This window comes from Salmo salar, chromosome ssa13 (genome assembly GCF_905237065.1).
Source record: "Salmo salar chromosome ssa13, Ssal_v3.1, whole genome shotgun sequence".
In the NCBI taxonomy this organism is placed as follows: Eukaryota; Metazoa; Chordata; class Actinopteri; order Salmoniformes; family Salmonidae; genus Salmo; species Salmo salar.
In genome coordinates, this window is record NC_059454.1 from 36,919,756 (window position 1) to 36,940,693 (window position 20,938).

Sequence of the window (20,938 nt, forward strand, 5' to 3'; positions counted from 1 at the left end):
GGGCTTGTGGTAATGACTGGAGCGTAATCAGCGGAATGGTATCAAATACATCCAACACATGGTTTCCACATGTTTGATGCCATTCCATTTACTCCATTCCAGCCGTCATTATGAGCCGTCCTCCCCTCAGCAGCCCCCACTGATCTACGGGCATATCACTGTTCCAGAGTTGGATCTCTGCTACTTTTAGAGTTATGATCCAATTTGTATGCATTACTAACAGAGTGAATGTGAAAATCGATTCAAAATGGTTGACCTCTGCTGGTGATTTGCAGAATGTGCAATGATACAAGTAAAAAGAGGAGTGTGATTGGTTACTATGCCAATTTCTCTGTTTAAAGATGCACTACACAGAAATCGCATTGCCATTTCAGGTTGTGAAAAAACAAGCAAGTATAGTGTAGAGAATCATTGTACCATCTAAAGTGTTGTGAAATATTTTCCATAACCAAAAATATTATATTTTCATATGTTTGAAACTGTAAAAGTAAAAGACCCAAAACTAAAATGTACAAACTGGAAGCCTAGAAATAGCACACATAGAACAGATATACCACTTCTTAGACTTGCTTTCAACGCGATTGACAGATCTATAACTCACATTTCTATGTGAATTTGGTCAGGTCGCCCAAAAAGTTACATATTGTAGCTTACAAATGGGTCATAACTTATAAAATCAGCAGAAATCCCACTTTGGAACTTTGATATGCCTGTAGAATATTATGTTTAATATGGCATCTTTTCTAAAATGGCATATTTTCAATATTTATGTTTATTTATTACAATATTCATAAATTAATGTAAGAAAATTGTCATTGACATCAAAATACTATTCATATTAGAGACACCAATGTTTGCTTTTGTAGCACTTAACAGATGAAACATTATGGAGTCAAAGGAGGCCTGGGTAAGGCCAAAATGTCACAAATGTTCCAATTTGAATGAATTACTTCTCAATTATGCTTTAAAGGGGAAATCAACAGTTGCTACACCCATTTTTGGACTTATAAATTAATTATATATCTTATAAATGCCTCATGAGCTTAGTTCAACTGCTGTTACTCATCAGAACTCCAAATATGAGCTTGCTTTCTCCAATGTTTGTAAACAAAGAAAATGTAAACAAACACTACAAAACTATAATTTTGATATCATGGACGGTCAGCCCTTACATTCATAGCTCTGTCTATGAATTTGAGAGTGATTCAATTTCTCCACCCCCATCCCTCAGCTTTTTACCGAACCATGGGTGGGGAGGCCACTTTGTTATTGTTCCTACTGCTGATTGCCGCTTTAAGATACAAATGTCAAATATATTTAAACGATCCTTCATCCAAAGGACCCTTCGATTAATTAAATATAGTGAAAATCCCAAATCACTGTCTTTTTTGTTCTAATTTCATGAGGATCACCCAGAGGCACAAAATAAAACAAGAAGCAATGACAATATGATAACCAAATGTATCGTTTCTCAAGCTGGACATTTTAGATATCCTACTATTACCATTGCATGTGAGTGAATGTTGTTTTTAAGATAAGAACAAAGTTATTTCGCACAGTTAAGGTTCCTAAACATATATCTTTGTGAGCTTCATACAGTATATTCCATTTGACAGTGTTGGACAACTGTAACAGAGCAGCTGGTGATCCAGTACCATTATAACAGGGTAGATGGCCCAGGGGGGCAGGATATGGTCTCTGAGAGGTCCACAGTTACAGTCGGAGGGCTCCTGGGAGGCACAGTCATCATGGCGCTGGAACACAGAGGCAGCCAGTGATATAGCTAGCTTTTATCAAATTATTAATGAATAAAGCCAATAACATTTTATTTCTAAAACCCTTTCTACATCAACAGTAGTCACAAAGTGCTTATATATATATTTATTTTTTTACAGTTGTGAATCTTTATTATTTTTGTAAAAAAAAAATTTAAAACACCCCCCCAGTATTGTTAAAATATGTAGTTCCAGACGTAGCTCTTTCAAGACCCCTCCATTAACAGATTTCACAATAGATTGTAATGTAAATCCTCTGCGGGGAAGAAAACATCTGGCCTAATAATTCCAAGGGGCCTGACTCACACGACCACAGAGCTACTCAGGAGCCCTCCCTCCTCACCATGGAGTGGCACCAGACACAGTGCTTTCCCGTCAGCCCGTGGTAACTCTTGATCTTCTTCTGACACTTGTCACACTTCCCAGAGTCACAGTTCCCACTGACCCAGTCATGGGTTGGAACCTGAGACAGGAGACACAGGCCCAGTAAGATGCAAGACAGACATACTGTACATAAACGGGGACAAAGAGAATGGCTCAGACATTCAAATTACAACATACACTAAGAATGAAGAGGCATTAGAAATATTAAGATAACATTTTACAATGTAATTTGCAGTTGTTTGGGAAAAAACCACTCATACCCCTGTGTCTTTCTTAGACTTGACATAGGTCCTGGTACAGGGAGCTGGGTTTCTGTTGGCACACCGTCCATGGACCGTGTATTTACAACCTTGAAAACAAAGACAAGTAAACAATGCATTACGTGTCTCCATTGTTTAACTATTGTTATTCTCTCTCGTTTATTGATTTAATTCATCATGTTAATCAAGACTAGAAACAATGGCTGATGATTAAGTAGGCAAGAAACATTGCCACTACATTGTTTTTCTATGAAAATGATTTGGAAATATACTGCAATGCAGGGATGTCATAGGTCATTATGACATATCTTAGCATACATTTTAGCATACGTCTTACCGTAATCCGGTTATGAGTATGAGATTTCATTAACTTGCTTTCAATTACATGATCAGGATAGATGTCTTTCTGCTCAAAAATTAGCTTTGAGTGGATTGAGAAAGTGAAGTTGTATTGCCCTCTAGTGGTGAGACTAGACAGTGTCACTCACAGGTGCAGCAAAGTCCCTGTTTCCTTAGTCCTAGCAGCATGTTCTGACAAACGTTGCAGTAGACAGGCTTGTTGAAATGCTTCATCCTCCATAGGTGCTGCCCATCCTTCTGAGTCATCTGGGGGTGGAGGGGGAGAAAATACATATTATGTTATCATCAATGAAATATATAAAGTATGTGCTTTTGAATCTTTTTTTTAATGTAGTTTGCTGACAATTTCTGCACACTTCTAGAACAAACACTGAATCTCAGGGTAAATGTCTATACTCCGCATAATCTAATCTCATATTTGGAAAACACTATGTAAGCAATGCAAGCATTGATACACATCTCATTCTAATATTGGCTCATGGTTGGAAATTGGAGTGTCATCTGCCATGAGTGATTCTATTAGCAGCAAAAATAATCAACACCAATCCTAACCCAGCTAGCACATTTCCCATTGGGCACAGATGTCAATTCCACGTCTCTTCCACGTTGGTTCAACGTAATTTAGTTGAAATGATGTGAAAACAACATTGATTCAACCAGTGTGTGCCCAGTTCCTGGGAAGTTGTGGGAATGTGTATAGGGTGTTTTTGGTTTTCAGATTGATTGCGGGAACTACCTTTTCTGACCGGTAAAACTGAACATTTTTTAAACATTCTAAGAACAAAAGCGAACATTCCAGACCGTTCTGGAAACATTTGTTTTTAGGTTGCATGGAGGTTCTGAGAACCTTTACTCAAGTTCCTTGGATGTTTTCCTGGGAAGTTTTAGTAACGCTTGGAGAACGGAAATTATAGGTTATTTGAAGCTAATTAAATAACATTGAGAACATTCTCTAAATGTTCTGAATGTTTTCTTATGGTTATTATTGAAAGTTTTCTTATCATTGAGAACAAAATGTAAAGGTTATTCAGATGTTTTTAAAATAACTTCCTTTAAAACCTTTAGTGAATGTTTCAATAAGACTTTTAATGACACTGCAAGTACAGATAGAAATGAATTTGCTTGGAACACATTTTATTCTCTATGGTGACGCAGCATCAGTGAAATTCAAATTAGTACACTGCGCCACCAGGGTAGAGCTAGCAAACCAGGGTTTTTTTACACATACAAAGCTGTTCATTTTAGTCTATTCAAACAGACCCCATTTCAAAGGAAACAAGCACTCATTAAGATCAGGTGTGGACAGCTAACACACTTAAAGAAGATAGAGAGCACCTCCCGAGTGGCTCAGCGGTCTTAGGCACTGCCTTGCAGTGCTTGAGGCGTCACTACAGACCCGGATTCGATCCCAGGCTGTGTCACAGCCGGCCGTGACCGGGAGACCCATGAGGCGGCGCACAATTGGCCCAGCATCGTCCGGGTTAGGGGAGAGTTTGGTCGGACGGGATTTCCTTGTCCCGCCTCGCTCTAGCGACTCCTTGTGGCGGGCCGGGTGCCTGCATGCTGACTTCGGTTGCCAGCTGGGTGTTTCCTCCGACACATTGGTACAGATTGCTTCCGGGTTAAGCGGGCAGTGTGTCAAGAAGCAGTGCAGCTTGGCAGGGTCGTGTTTTGGAGGACGCATGGCTCTCTCCAGAGTCCGTGGAAGAGTTGCAGCGATGGTACAAGACTGTAACTACCAATTGGATATCACGAAAAAGGGGTAAATGTAAAATCGTTTACTGAAAATGCTATATTTAAATATCTCATTTACATAAGTATTCACTGCCCTTTGCTATAACACTCAAAATTGAGCTCAGGTGCATACAATTTCCTTTGATCATCCTTGAGATGTCACTACAACTTGATTGGAGTCCACCTGTGACCAATTTAATTGTTTGGAAATGATTTACACACTTGTAAACATAAGGTCCCACAGTTGACGGTGCGTGTCAGAGCAGAAACTATACCATGAAGTCCAACAAACTGTCCGTTTATCTCCAAGATAGAATTATGATGAGGTCTATATCTGGGGAAGGGTATAAAATCATTTCTAGAGTGTTGAAAGTTTCCTAGAGCACAGTGGTCTCTATTGGGAAATTGAAAAGATATGGAACTACCCAGACTCTGCCTAGAGCTGGCCATATGACCTAACTGAGCAAGAAGGACCTTGTTCAGGGAGGTGACCAAGAACCCAATGACCACTCTGGCAGAACTACAAAGTTCCTTGGCTGAGATGGGAGAACATGCCAGAAGTCTCTACAGCACTTCACCAATCTAGGCTTTATGAGAGAGTGGCCAGACGGAAGCCACTCCTGAGAAAAAGGCACATGACAGAGCGCCTGGAGTTTGCAATTAGGCAGGTGAAAGACAGAGCATAAGGCAAAAGATTCGGTGGTCTGATGAGACAAAAATTTAACTCTTTGGCCTGAATGCAAAGCGCTAAGTCTGGGAAAAAAACAGGCACAACTCATCACCTGTCTAACATCATCCCTACCGTGAAGCATGGTGGTGGCAGCATCATGCTATGGGGATGCTTTTCAGCGGCAGGGACTCCGAGAATAGTAAGGATAGAGGGAACAATGAATGAAGCCAAATACAGGCAAATACTTGATGGGAACCTGCTTCAGAGTGTAAACAACCCTAAACTGAGGCAAAGATTTACGTTCCAACAGGACAATGACCCCAAGCATACAGCCAAAGCAGCGCTGGAATGACTTCAGGACAAGAATGTGAAAGTCCTTGAGTGGCCAAGCCAAAGCCCAGACTTGAATCCCATTGAACTCTGAGGACAGACATGAAGATTGCTGTTCACCCCCACTCCCCATCTAACCTAACAGAGCTTGAGAAAATCTCCAAATCAAGATTTTTGAAGTTGATACAGACATACCCAAGATGACTTAAAGCTGCACTCGCCGCCAAGGGTGCATCAACAAAGTATTGACTCAGGGATGTGAATACTTATATAAATGAGATATGTCTGTATTTAATTTTCAATAAATTAGCAACAATTTCTAAACATGTTTTTCACTTTGTTATTTTGGGGTATTGTGTGTAGATGAGTGGGATTTGTTTTATCCATTTTCAATTTAGGCTGTAACAACAAAAAGGGAATAAGTCAAGGTGTCACATCCTGACCATAGAGAGCTTGTATTTTTCTATGGTAGAGTAGGTCAGGGCGTGACTTGGGGGTTTTGTCTAGTTTATTTATATGTTGTGTTCTAGGTTCTTTTTTCTAGGTTGGGGTTTTTGTATGATTCCCAATTAGAGGCAGCCGGTCATCGTTGTCTCTAATTGGGGATCATATTTAAGTTGTTGTTTTTCCCACTAGTGTTTATGGGAGATTATTTTGAGTTAGTGTAAGTTGCACCTCTTCCTCACGGTTTGTTGTTTTGTTTATGGTTTACTGTATGTTTTGCATAGTTTCACATTAAAATGTAAATATGTGGAACGATACCCATGCTGCGCTTTGGTCCGTTCCTATACACAATCGTGACACAAGGGGCATGAATACTTTCAGAAAGTTCTGTATGTTTTTAAATAACATTCTTAGAAGGTTTTCTGAACATAACTAAAGTTATTGTGGTTTTTATGGAAAGTTATAATTTTCTGAGAACGGAATTAATGTTTTTAAATAACACAGTAACAAGGTCACAGATTTTATATGCCCTTATCTAGATTAGACAGAAATCGACAGTAACAAATGCTTTTACAAACATTGGTTTAAATGACTCATGGTGCCTCAGCTTAAAGCCAGACTTTCAGTCAGTGTATGTGTATGAAGCATAGCCCCTGAACTCAGCAAAGTGAGAGAGCTCTGACTCTCATTGGTGGCCTGAAATAGCCGGAGGGGAAGTCCCTGGCATTGTTGTAGAGGCGCGAGAGAGACCAGTTTACAGTTCAGACCTTCAGTCAGCTAGCCAGACAGTCCACTTTGCCAGGCAGTCAACTAACAGACCCAGAAGCAAACTGCATTATCAATAAGTAGGCCTACCCACAATACCAATATATTTTCTCAGACGCTAGTATTTCCAAATCACAGTCTATCGGGAGATCAGAGTGCTGTGGCACCCCAATTAGTTTAGTTGTTTCAAACAATCACTTCCTCTTTATACTGTAACAATCAATATCTATTTCCTTCCTTTCCGTTGTAGTTACTACTAATTGATGAAGATGGTGATGTTAGATGGAAAAGTTACAGCTAAAGTGGAAAAAGCTTAACTCACTCTGCTGGTGGTGCAGAGATGCTGTATATGTGAAAGAGGTGACATTAGCAAGCCCGCAGCACTGAGTCAGCAGAAGGGTGTTGCAGAAGGCGAGGGGGGGGGAAGTGTGTGCGCTCTCTCACTCTCTCACTCTCTCACTCTCACACAGAGAGAGAGATGAAAAAGAAACTCCAGAGACTGTTGGAGGCAGTGACATATTGCTAAAGCTGGTTGAAAAACAGTACATTAGCAGCGTAAACATGCATTAGGAAATAAGATCAAGAGGACGTGTGTACTCCTCCCAGCCCAGGCTCCACAAAAAACCTGCTGACGCAATAAAGAGGAATGAGTGATGGATGGTCCGACTCCTACCTTCAGCTCCAGTAACACCAGGGTTGTATTCATTAAAGCACACCATAGCAAAATGTTTTGCAGTGGAAAAAAACAAGCATTTCTTATTATTGGACAAGTTCAGGTAGTTCCCCCCGTTTCAGTTAGTTTTCTTCCATTTTGTCCCTAATGAACACGAACCAGCAGGTGAACATGGTTCACCAACCTTCAGACCCAGTAACACCAGCAGGGGGACGTTGTTCATTCCTCCCTCCACCCACTCATCCAGAGAGACCGTGCCACTGCTGTCTGCGTCAATGGCAGTCATCATGTCCTTCAGCACCTGAACAAATGAAAGTGCCTTATAACGTAGTGTCTAAATGAGCATTCTTGAGTGGCTGTTTGTGCAGAAGATATTTGCAGAAGACTTTAGGTATTTTCCCCTCTATTAAAATGATAGTCAGTTATTGTTCGAAATCCCAAATTTGACCACACTTACTGGTCTCAGCTCAGACACATCCCAGCCAAGGTAATCTGCAGCGTGCATCATCTGAGCAATGATCCGGTCCACCTCCTGGGTTCATACAGGCAGGAGAACATAACTTATTGTTAGTTGAAGAACTGATATACCTTGTGGAAATTAAAGTGTATAAGGTGATATCGCCTTCAACAGCCAGTCATTACATGTTATTACATTGTTATTACACTGAAATGGGCAATCTGGTACAATACCCATTACCCATTTCTATGTAGATCATAAGAAATATGACTAATTGCCTTACGGAGCTGTCAAGGACGCCATTGCCATCTCTGTCGTACAGTTTAAAAGCAACTGAAAGAGGGAGAAATTGGCATATAAAAATCTTGGACATAGCCATCAAACAGCATATCTATAAAAAGAGACTGCAGTATGGAGCTGATACATGGTGGAGAAAACAGGATCAAGACTCACACTCCAGCTTGTCTCTGGGCTGGCCATCCTCCAACAGGGAGAAGTAACACGAAACGTCCTTCAAAAATACCTCTTCTATGAGAGAGAGGAGGTGAAGGAGGAGGGGGAAGTTAACACATAGAGCACACATAATCATGTGCAGTCTGTGGACTTTGATAAATGAACTAGCATCGAGAATAGTGAAACTGTTGACTATAGACAGACAATAATATGAGTCTACGCGAGGGTAAATAAACGTACTAGCATTGTCCTGCCCGTCAGGTTCAGTTCCGCTCTGGAAGGATCGAAAGAGGCGCTGGCAGAGATCCTTAGGGAAGTCCTCCACCTCCAGATAGGTCTTCAGGAAGAGACGGAAGCCCTCCTCATTGATACACTGCAGCAGAGGATGGGATATCAATCAATCAATCAATGATTCAAATGATCGATCAATCAATCAAATGGGAAGATGACAGAGATCTCGTGATTCTTATCAAAACATTCTGATTTAGGACGGAGTGATTTGGGTGCAAATAATAATAATTCCTAGACGTTACAATGATGAGGGGATTTGGTCAAAACATTATTATTTTCTTTACATTTTACTCATTTAGCAGACCCTCTTATCCAGAGCAACTTACAGGAGCAATTGGAGTTAAGTGCCTTGCTCAATGGCGCCAACAGATTTTTTTCACCTAATCGTCTCAGGGATTCGAACCAGTGACCTTTTGATTTCTGGCCCAACGCGCTTAACTTGTTCTTAACCACAAACTTCATCTGACAACTTTGTCTGTATCGCACACTATAGCAGGTTGGGAGATGCCAAAGAAAATCAATATTTCATCCATTTGTGCCGCCTGATATTCCTGGAATAACTTAGGGGGAGTAATTTGCTTAAGGGCCACAAATCAGAACACCCTCTGGAATACTGAACCACAAACCCATTTCTGGTCGTAGTTGCTTTTCCCTGAGTGATTCGCTAAAGAACTGCCCCAGTAATACATTATGGTACTGCAAGGCAGCCCAAGCTCAATGGCAGCCCCCCTGCACCTCTCTGATTCAGAGGGGTTGGGTTAAATGCAGAAGACACATTTCAGTTGTACAACTGACTAGGTATCCCCCTTTCCCTTTCAATGCTAAGAAGACTTGGGTAGAGAAGGAAAGGACGAGATTCCCGACAACAGAGTATACAGTACATAACCATACTGATCAATGCTTTTAGTCAGATTTCCCACTTAAGTATTCTACTTCGAGAGTTGCTGCTTCTTTCTCATCATCCTCATTGAGAAATATCAGTCTTTCTGTTCTGTAACCCATTGTTTCCCCTAGCTTAAGTCCGTAAGTCCTAGTTGCTATGTGTTGTTTTTATCCATCATATGAGAGAAGATTGGATTTACCCTAATTATTTGGCAAATCCAACTGCTGATACCGGCAATACTGGAAAACCTGTCCCGTTAAATCACCTAATGGCTTACTCTGCATGATGCCAGCACAACGTCAGTCAGAGGACTTGCAGAATTGGCACGATTTGAAGAGGTAATTTCCATTAGAAACTTCAGCGGTTTGCAAATTCATCAACCCCTGAAGACAATTCTCTCCTAATTGATTTGATGTATATACAGCGCTCTTAGGTAGTCATGTCATATTCATCAACATGATTCATGTTTAAATTATAATAGATTTTCTAAAAAGAAAACCAATGGGTATCACATGACCATAACAATCACTCTAAAATGTCACGGCAAACTGTAATGTACAACAGACATTTATCAAGAGGGACTGAGAGCAGACATGAGTTGTGGTTGGGTCGATATCAACCTGGCCATGGTTTCCTCTCACCTCTCCATGTCTGTGCTGGGCCAGCCTGCCATCTACATCAAATTCCCTCAGCACATCTTTAACCTTCAGCGTGCAGTCTGGGAGGAGCAGAGAGACACAGGTCACACACACACACAGGTCTCACACAGGTCTCACTCAGGTCTCACTCAGGTCTCACTCAGGTCTCACTCAGGTCTCACTCAGGTCTCACTCACACACACACACACACACACACACACACACACACACACACACACACACACACACACACACACACACACACACACACACACACACAAACTCTTATTTTAGAGTACTATAAACATGAATGTCTAAGTAATAATTGTTACAGAGAATGAGTATAGAATCAGAAACTATAAGTATTACTATAAGATAGTATGCATACCCCTTGACTTATTACACATTTTGTTGTGTTACAGCCCGAATTAAAAATGCATTAAAAAAAATGTCCCTCTCCCACCTACACACAATACTCCATAATGACAAAGTGAAAACATGTTTTTACAATGTTTGCAAATTTATTGAAAATGAAAGTACTCACACCCCTTTGCTATAACACTCCAAATTGAGCTCAGGTGCATCCAATTTCCTTTGATCATCCTTGAGATGTCATTACAACTTGATTGGAGTCCACCTGTGGCCAATTCAATTGTTTGGACTTGATTTAGACCTGTCTATATAAGGTCCCACAGTTGACGGTGCATGTCAGAGCAGAAACTATAAAAACTATGAAGTTCAAGGAAACGTCCGAAGATCGGCGAGATAGAATTACGATGAGGTCTATATCTGAAACAAAACAATTTCTAGAGTGTTCAAAGGTTCCAAGAGCACAGTGGTCTCCATCATTGGGAAACTGAAAAAATATGGAACTACCCTAGAACTGGCCATTTGACCAAACTGGAGCAACCGGGCAAGAAGGACCTTGGTCAGGGAGGTGACCAAGAACCCAATGACCACTCTGACAGAACTACAGAGTTCCTTGGCTGAGATGGGAGAACATGCCAGAAGGACAACAGTCTCTACAGTAGTTCACCAATCTGGGCTTTATGGGAGAGTGGCCAGACGGAAGCCACTCCTGAGAAAAAGTCACGACAGCACGCCTGGAGTTTGCAAAAAGGTAGGTGAAAGACAGAGCATAAGGCAAAAGATTCTGTGGTCTGATGAGACAAAAATGTAACTCTTTGGCCTGAATGCAAAGCGCTAAGTCTGGGAAAAAAAGAGGCACAGTTCATCACCTGTCTAACATCATCCCTACCGTGAAGCATGGTGGTGGCAGCATCATGCTATGGGGGATGCTTTTCAGCGGCAGGGACTCCGAGAATAGTAAGGATAGAGGGAACAATGAATGGAGCCAAATACAGGCAAATCCTTGATGAGAACCTGCTTCAGAGTGCAAACAACCTTAGACTGGGGCGAAAATGTACATTCCAACAGGACAATAACCCCAACCATACAGCCAAAGCAATGATGGAATGGCTTTAGAACAAGAATGTGAAAGTCCTTGAGTGGCCCAGCCAAAGACCAGACTTGAATTCCTTTGAAATCTGTGGAGAGACTTGAAGATTGCTGTTCACTGCCGCTCCCCATCTAACTTAATAAAAGCTTGAGAAAATCTGCAAGGAAGAATGGGAGAAAATCCACAAATCTAGATGTGCAAAGCTGATACAGACATACCCAAGACGACGCAAAGCTATAATGGCCACCAAAGGTGCTTCTACAAAGTATTGACTCGGGTATATTAACTAGATATTTCATTTTCAATAAAATATGCAAACATTTCTAAAAACATGTTTTCACTTTGTCATTATGGGGTATTGTGTGTTGATGGGTAAGAAAAAAAAATCTATTTTGAATTCAGGCTGTAACAACAAAATGTGGACTAAGTCAAGGGGTATGAAAACTTTCTGTAGGCAGGAACTACAAATATATAAAATTCTACATAGCAACATGACATGTGTATTACATGACAGATGTATTACGGCATTCAAATGGATAACAGACACTAGGATAAGAAATCCAGTTTTCTATTCCTTAATTTTCCTTAACATTGATGTTCAGAAAATGTCTAAATCCAGAGATCTACCTAGAAAAATGGTGGGCCAAATGCGGCAACGTTTTGCAGATACTTAGTAAGAGACAGTCATCACCACTTCCACATATGAGAGCGTGTGGGTGTAAGGGGAAGGCGATGCAGGGCTGAGGAGGCTTCCTGCCTGCATGTACTCACAGTCAATGTACTGCTGTAGCTGGATGAAGTCGACTGGGTTCAGCTCCTTCACCTCTGGGTCTGTGGGGGCGGACATGCTGCCTGCGTCTGCACATACCGCCGGTGCAGAAAAGGGCGAGAAGAGAGGAGAGGAAAACGAGTTACATCAGTCTTCTGCTGTGTGAATGTGAAATGGAGGCGGCTCAGACATCAAACCAGAATTGTAAGCTGAACATAACAGTGCTAGGTAGTAACTCACAAGGCAAGGCTTTGTTTAGAAAGACGCTTCAAGATGCTTCAGATCATCACACCATGCAAACAGGTTAGCAACGGCCTGTTAAAACCCACAAAATTTACATCTGCAAATTGGCATGAACCACATAGTTCAACACCAGCAATGGCTTGCAAATACCCTCCGTGTCCTTTAGTCATCTCCAGTCATGATGTTAATAGTGTTCAGAGCAAATGTTTCAAAAACACCTGTCTTTCCACTCCCATGTTTCAAATGACATTGTTGATGTTAACAACGAGCAAGAGAATGCACAGTATCCCAGTGCTAAGCTGACAAGCATAAGCAGCTTCAAGGAGCATTTGGTACTTTAGAACGCCCCGTGGCCCCAATACAAGCTCTGCATAAGCAGTATCAGGCTACAGACACACCAGAGACATTATACATGTCAAGAGTTTTAGTCTCCCCAAAGCTTTTTTCAGAGTGTTGTCTGACCCAGTTTTCTATTCATTCATCAACTTGTATGCGTTTCTCTGTAAAATCCAACACCTCTTCCTGAAATAGTCTGGCAAGTGTCAACCTTTTCATCTTTGTAGCTCTCCATCCACAATTTCTCTCTTCAAATCTGCCAAAAAACAGCAGTTTTTGGATCAAATCATAAAATAATGTAATAAATCATCTCCATTTTAAAATGGGTTATTGTCCCAGTACCTAATAGCACTACGGAAGTATAGGTCAGACAGTCAGTATTATATCTACAGCAATCAAAAGTCTGTCAGTTATGGAGTAGTGCTGAGAAAAGCAAAATAATAAACTGCTAAATGCCCACGTTCAATGTGACGTGAAACCACAATCTCTCTGTGCTAACAAAGGGTCACGTTGTCCCTTCTTAATTCCCCTCAAAAAGGTTAGCAGCGTTGCCTAGCAGTTTTGTTTAGGCAGCCAATCAGTTGAGAGGAGAGAATTGACAGGAAAGTGCCATTTGTTGATATGGCAGGCTTTTAAAAAGAACTACAAGGACTTATTTTATACTGCACATCATGCAAGGTTTTGGATTCCAGTTAGGGCCTTACTATACAGTTCAAATAATCTATCCAATAAAATTTGAATTGCTAATTTCTGCTAATTTGAAAGCAGAAAATCAAAACATCTCAAAGAGCATACTAAAGTAGTGCTTCTAAACAAGACATGGAAAATCCAGTTTTAGGCTACTTCTAGATCAGTTCCCTTGCCTTGCCTGTGGCAATATGGCAGATGGCAGTTCTGCATGCCCTTCAAAGCAATACACTGATATTAGCATGTCTCTATTCCCTCATGTCGGACAGACGATGTACCACCCTTGTCTGACATGATTTAGGCCAGGGCAACCTGGGTAAAATCTGATTCACTACTTCCTGATCAGATATTATATTTGCATGCAGGATTTTTACATGCAGACTGTAAATCACTAACAGACAGAACAACATGTGCTATATATAAAAAAGCACTGTAAGTCGAAATTGGCCCCCATCATGAGCCACCCCATCCTAACCTCACCCCTACATGTCAGGATTGTGCTGATTGTGATGAACATGGGAGTAGATTGGATGAGCTGAAAGGGGGAGATCCAGGCAACCATCTATCAAGGCACAACAGAAACCTCAGCAGGTTCTTATCTGCCCGTGGAGTCATTCCACCTCAAAAAGCACAAGAAAGAGGATTTCGACACCCACCATCTCAGATTGTGCTGAAATGGTTTCTGTAGTTGGAAACAGATAAGATGGGCATGCCTGAAACATTATTTTGCTGAAAAATGTTTAACTCTGAGAAATTAAGCTAATTGCACACAAAATTGGCAATTTCAATTTAGAGGATTCATATCATATTCAATAAATATAGTACCCAACATCTGATTTGTACCAAACCTCTTCTTAACAATGTCACGAGGAATCTAAATAAAATTGTCAAAATCCACCCATGGAACCCCCCAAACTCCACATGAAGCCCACTCCAATGGCCAGTATACAGTATCAATTCTCTATGTTGGTCAAGTAGTATCTAAGCTGCAGCTTGGAGTATTGTTTAATCATACTATGCTATTCTCTGTGAATTTGGTAAAAAAAAAAAAAAGGTTCATAAAAATGTGTCATTGAAGTAGCTTGCATTTTCCCCATAAATTAGTGTGAACGTACCCGGTTTTGCCCACTAGATGCCGCTGTTCCTGCTACCCTACTATCCATTTTGCTGTTCGCGCAAAAAAATGAAGTGATGACATGTCAACTTCCTTGGATTCTAATTTGCTCTCTGTTTATCATAGACGCTTCAAACAACTTTATAAAGATCGTTGACATCTAGTGGAAGCCGTAGGTGTTGCGAAATGAATCCTTTCTCACTATGGTATCTATAAAACAATGACACTAAATAGTACAGTCACAAAATCCACAATTTTTTGGATCTATTTTTCACAGGTTTTTGCCTGCAATATGAGTTTTGTTATACTTACAGACACCATTCAAACTGTTTTAGAAAATTCAGAGTGTTTTCTATCCGAATGTGTTAATAATATGCATATCCTAGCTTCTGAGTTGGTGTAGGAGGCAGTTAAAAATGGGCACATATTTTTTTCAAAATGTCTCAATACTGCCCCCGAGCCCCAACAGGTTAAATCGATTACATTTTTACTCGTGATTAAAATAAATGATATCATAACAAGTCAAGCCAGTCCTCCATGAAAGCAATTCAGTTTGTCCTTCTCTTAGCAACTAATACTTCATCCTTGAATAGTCCAAAAAAATAGAAACTCTCTGAGAGATCTATCCCTATGTTGCAATTATCATATGAAGACTCTTCCTACAAGCCCACAATTGTTATGGAGAAATGGCCTCGTGACTGTTGTGACAACCCTAATAGTATAATACAATTATAAACTATTGCATGGCAGTCTTGTGTTTTTAAATACAATTATTAGAAAACATCTTTATATGTTTTGTGTTTAGTGACACTTACCAATCAATCTAACCCAATACCATTACCATTGCAAAACACCACAGAGTGTGTGTTTGTGAATTTTACCATTGAAGACCCTTAGCTAGAGACCATAACATTGAAATCATTAGCACTGCTGTAGCCTAATGGTTTGCTTGTTCATCAGGAATGGTCTAATCCAGACCTTTTTTAAAGGGAATAAACAACACATACAGGGTCGTTTCCTGGACACAGATTAAGTATAAGAGAAGTACCCAGTGAATTGCTTTCATGGAGGTTTCGCTTGAATTGTCAGCACACCATTTTTTTATTTTTTTTATTTATCTAGGCAAGTTAGTTAAGAACAAATTCTTATTTTCAATGACGCCTAGTGGGTTAACTGCCTTGTTCAGGGGCAGAACGACATATTTTGACCGTTACTAGTCCAACGCTCTAACCACTAGGCTACTTGCCACCCTATTTATTTTTATCATGGGCAAAAGTTAGTTTTTTTAACTTCAAGTTTCAATAAAATGGTTGCTATCATTTAGTAAACACAAGAGACCAGCAAAAATGTATGTATAAAAGGGTGTGGCAGTAGCAGGAAAAACTGTATCTATTGGGCAAAACCTGGGACTTTCACACCAATTTATGGGGAAAAATACAAGCTTCTCTGAATAGAGGGAAGAAAACATCACCAAATTCACTGAGAATACATTATAGTATGAATAAACTATACTCCAAGCCACAGCTTCATATTACTTTTCAAACAGAGAATAAATACTGTATTCTGGACATTGGGTGGGGCTTGATGTGGGGTTTGGGGGTGTATGTGGGTAGCTTTGAACAATTTTTTATTGGATTCCTCACATCTTAATCATTGTTAAGAAGAGGTTTGGTCCAAATCGGATGTTGGGTACTATATTTGTTGAATATTATATGAATCCTATAAATTGAAATGGCCAATTTGGTTGCAATCAATTAGTTCAAATTGTCTTTCAACAAAATAATGTTGCAGGAATGCTTATCTGTTTTTAACTACGGAAACCATTTCAGAACAGTCTGAGATGTTGGGTGTCACGGCTTGCTGAAATAAAATGGAATGACCCTGTGTTCTTTATATTCCTGTGTATACAAGCAGCCACCTGTCCCATCCTGGGCTAGGTCATTATTTGGTACATTTTCCAGCAATCAATTCAACATTACTGATTATTCATCTGTACTTGGAAAGATACATAGAATTTTGTGACGCAAGCAGATGAAGTCATAAGGGAGTTGAGGAGAGGATCTGTGTACATTTCATTTTCTCTGTGCAGATATAGATTATAAAACTACATATATTTTACCATATTGCAGTGCAGTAGGTATCCTAATTATCCTTCTTAAATTCAGTGTATATAGCCTATAGTTTACATATAGGCAGTCCATCCTTACAAGGTTAGTTTCAAGGTATAGCTGTGGGGATTTTTTCCATGCGTGCAAGCTGTCGAGACGCCCACACCTTTTGTCGAGGAAATCTGCTGTTTTGTAACAGTTAGGCTAGAGAGCAACAACCAATCTTAAACTTTTGTTCAAATTTTGTGGTTGAAAAACAGTAATTTGCTTTGAACAGTGACAGCATGCCTCATACTGTCATAGCTAGTTGTTTTTCAATAGAAACCAAAATATTTTCGGCACCGACCTAGATGATCTATAGAGATTACATCAGGTAGGTTAACAGAGGGAAGGAAGGGCATGCTTGGTTGCTATGGAAAGTGTTTCCCTACATCAGCTGCGGTCCGTCAGTGCATTTTCATGGGTGACTGACAGGAGTGGACCAGGGAGGGAGGGCGGGGGGAGCCCTCAGCCCAGCCAGCCAGACGCTATGAGTGTTCCCCTGCGCCCACGCCTCCCCTCCCACGCGACTCAGCTCTACCCCTCTGAACTAAAGGCCACACAGACTAGATTGCATTCCACATGCAGATGCTAGTACTGTGACTCATGCTGTGAGCGGGGAATACTCCCTCACTCTAAAAATGGACCCTTACTCATGAGGTCACTTCTCAGGTTTCATACAAAATAAAATATATATTTTTGTTGAGTGTTGAGAACAGAGCTGGAGTGAAAATTCTTGATAATGAAGTTTGCGTTACTGGAACTTCAACCTTTACTTGTTTAGTATTCCTATTGCACTGACACTATCTTTCTTGTACATTATCTGAATTGAGCGCAATTTCTAATGTCAGATCAGATAACTAATCAAGTTATTACATTTACAGAAATTGAATTATATTTGAGACGAAAACAATAAATGTCAGAAGTCAGGCAGGGTTTGTCTGAGTGGAAAAACAGATTTTGGCTCCTGTGCATGAATCACACATTTCTGTAAAATGTGGGCGAGACACAGCTTGTTGCCTTTTAATTATTTATTTCCACCAAACAATGAGTGTATGGCCCATCACTCTTTTGACATCAATAAAAAAACGTATGCAACAGGCTGTGGGCGGAGGCAGTCCCGTGGAACATCGTGGTGCTTTGAATACAGACAAAACACAAACCCCGCCTGGACTTCTGAGCGTGCACCCTTCCCTTCTGTAACCACGCCACTTTCACTCTCTGAGCGTTGCTACGTGTTTGGAGGACCTTTTCTCCTCTGTTACTGCACGCCTGCCTTTAGAAAACCATTGTACATTTCAATCTGTGCACAGGGAGCAAATTATATGTATTTGTATTGTTTACTAATCATGCTGTCAATTGGAAAAACACAAACACAGAGATAACTAATATTTAACAATCTACATTTCATTCATTTGACTATCACGCCATTTAATATTATAGTTAAACAATGTGCAATCGAGTATTTTTAATTTAGCTGACTAAGATCAAGAAATGTTCATGAGAAGCGAATAACAATGCAAGTATTTAATTAAGATTGTAGGATGAATGAGTTCCATAATACAAGGCGAAACCATGAGTTACAAGGCATTACTGGCAAAGGCATAATTCTAGGCATGTAGATCTTAAAAGGTACAAGACAAAGCATGAACGAAGCAAACCTGCTCAGGCCAAGCAGTCTATAAGAGGAGCATTTTCATACAACCTTTTCTGGAGGGAAGGGGTGTCAAACTCATGTCTGCTGGTTTTTGTTTTTGTCCTTTCAATTAAGACCTAGACAACCAGGTGAGGGGAGTTCCTTACTAATCAGTTACCTTCATTTATCAATCAAATCCAAGGGAGGAGAGGAAACACGTACACTCAGCCCTCCGGGGAATGAGTTTGACACGTGCCGTAGGGGGATAGCAGGGCAAGGGAGAACAAAAGACCTTCATTCCATTTATACTAGATCAGACTTGTTTATATTCAAAGTCAATTATTGACCAACCATAGACCAAACCAAAAATAATACAACTAAGATGTCCAATCAGATAGAACCAGCCAACATCCTCTTGAAAGGGGATCACAACTAGGTGTGATGACCTAAGGGGGTGGGCTGAGTACAACAGAGATGTTTACTCTGAACAGAGTAAAAATTACCACAGAGATACAGTACCAGTCAAAAGTTTGGACACACCTACTCATTCAAGGGTTTTTCTATATTTTACTATTTTCTACATTGCAGGATAATAGTGAAGACATCAAAACTATGAAATAACACATACGGAATCATGTAGTAACCAAAAAAAGTGTTAAACAAATCAAAATATATTTTATATGAGATTCTTTAAAGTAGCCACCCTTTGCTTTGATGACAGCTTTGCACACTCTTGGCATTCTCTCAGCCAGCTTCATGAAGTAGTGACCAATCAGTTTTGTTGTCACAGGTAGGGGTGGTATAGAGAAGACAGCCCTATTTGGTAAAAGACCAAGTCCATATTATGACAAGAACAGCTGAAATAAGCAGAGAAACGACACTCCATCAATACTTTAAGACACGAAGGTCAGTCAATACGGAAAATGTCAAGAACTTTGAACGTTTCTTCAAGTGCAGTCGCAAAAACCATCAAGCACTATGATGAAACTGGTTCTCATGAGGACCGCCACTGGAAAGAGAAGACCCAGAGTTACCTCTGTTGCAGAGGATAAGTTCATTAGAGTTACCAGCCTCAGAAATTGCAGCCCAAATAAATGCTTTACAAAGTTCAAGTAACAGACACATCTCAACATCAATTGTTCAGAGGAGACTGCGTGAATCAGGCTTTCATGGTCAAATTGCTGCAAAGAAACCACTACTAAAAGGACACCAATGAGAAGAAGAGACTTGCTTGGGCCAAGAAACACAAGCAATGGACATTAGACCGGGGGAAATCTGTCCTTTGGTCTGATGAGTCCAAATGAGTGATTTTTGGTTCCAACTGCCATGTCTTTGTGAGACGCAGAGTAGGTGAACGGATGATCTCCGCATGTGTGGTTCCCACCATGAAGCATGGAAGAGGAGGGGTGATGGTGCGGGGGTGCTTTACTGGTGACACTGTCTGTGATTTATTTAGAATTCAAGGCACACTTAACCAGCATGGCTACCACAGCATTCTGCTGCGATACGCCATCCCATCTGGTTTGCGCTTAGTGGAACTATAATTTGTTTTTTAACAGGACAATGACCCAACACATCTCCAGGTTGTGTAAGGGCTATTTGACCAAGAAGGAGAGTGATGGAGTGCTGAATCAGATGACCTGGCCTCCACAATCATCCGACCTCAACCCAACTGAGATGGTTTGGGATGAGTTGGACCGCAGAGTGAAGGAGAAGCAGCCAACAAGTGCTCAGCATATGTGGAAACTCCTTCAAGACTGTTGGAAAAGCCTTCCAGGTGAAGCTGGTAGAGAGAATGCCAAGAGTGTGCAAAGCTGTCAAAGGCAAAGGGTGGCGACTTTGAAGAATATAAAGTATATTTTGATTTGTTTAACACTTTTTTGGTTACTACATGATTCCATGTGGTATTTCTGGGGTGATGTCTTCACTATTATTCTACAATGTAGAAAATAGTAAAAAAATAAAGAACAACCCTTGAATGAGTAGGTTTACAAACTTTTGACTAGTACTGTATATTAAACATCATTACATTCATTTAGATGGCACCAAAGTTCTCTTTAGATATCAACTTTCAGATAGAATAACACTATAGCATCCATGTTTGGTATCTAACACATATTTCAATAGTCAGTCCTCTAGATACTGTAGACCACTTGTCAAACTAATTCCAAGGAGGGCAGAGTGTTTTCACTCCTCCCTTGTACTTGCTTGATGATTTAAGGTCACTAATTTGTAAAGAACTCCCCTCACCTGGTTGTCTAGGTCTTAACTGAAACCAAAAAACTAAAACCTGCAGACACTAGGCCCTCCATGGATCGAGTTTGACACCCCTGGTGTAAAAAGAGCGACATTTTGGCCCCTCCATGGGGAGAGCTGACTGGCCCTTGAGTTGTGTTCTTGTGTTCATGGGCCATTTTCCATGCAGCCCCA

At 40.5% G+C, this 20,938-nt stretch overlaps 1 protein-coding gene across 3 annotated transcripts in view; it reads right to left on the minus strand.

The window, feature by feature from the left end:
* Window positions 1-20,938, minus strand: part of LOC106567181 (diacylglycerol kinase alpha) — a 30,538-nt gene that overhangs the window by 7,405 nt on the left and 2,195 nt on the right. For 2 of the 3 annotated variants that reach the window (XM_014136191.2, XM_014136190.2), the window contains exons 2-12: window positions 12,348-12,434; window positions 10,121-10,197; window positions 8,546-8,678; window positions 8,306-8,380; window positions 8,136-8,185; window positions 7,853-7,927; window positions 7,580-7,696; window positions 2,908-3,025; window positions 2,420-2,508; window positions 2,119-2,238; window positions 1,656-1,754 (exon numbers count right to left, since the gene is read on the minus strand). In XM_014136191.2, coding sequence (XP_013991666.1) covers window positions 1,656-1,754; window positions 2,119-2,238; window positions 2,420-2,508; window positions 2,908-3,025; window positions 7,580-7,696; window positions 7,853-7,927; window positions 8,136-8,185; window positions 8,306-8,380; window positions 8,546-8,678; window positions 10,121-10,197; window positions 12,348-12,423 — 1,029 coding nt within the window. In that variant the 5' untranslated portion in view covers window positions 12,424-12,434. Of the gene's footprint in view, window positions 1-1,655; window positions 1,755-2,118; window positions 2,239-2,419; window positions 2,509-2,907; window positions 3,026-7,579; window positions 7,697-7,852; window positions 7,928-8,135; window positions 8,186-8,305; window positions 8,381-8,545; window positions 8,679-10,120; window positions 10,198-12,347; window positions 12,435-12,585; window positions 13,275-20,938 lie in introns of those variants that run through there. The other variant, XM_014136192.2, reaches the window with a different exon arrangement.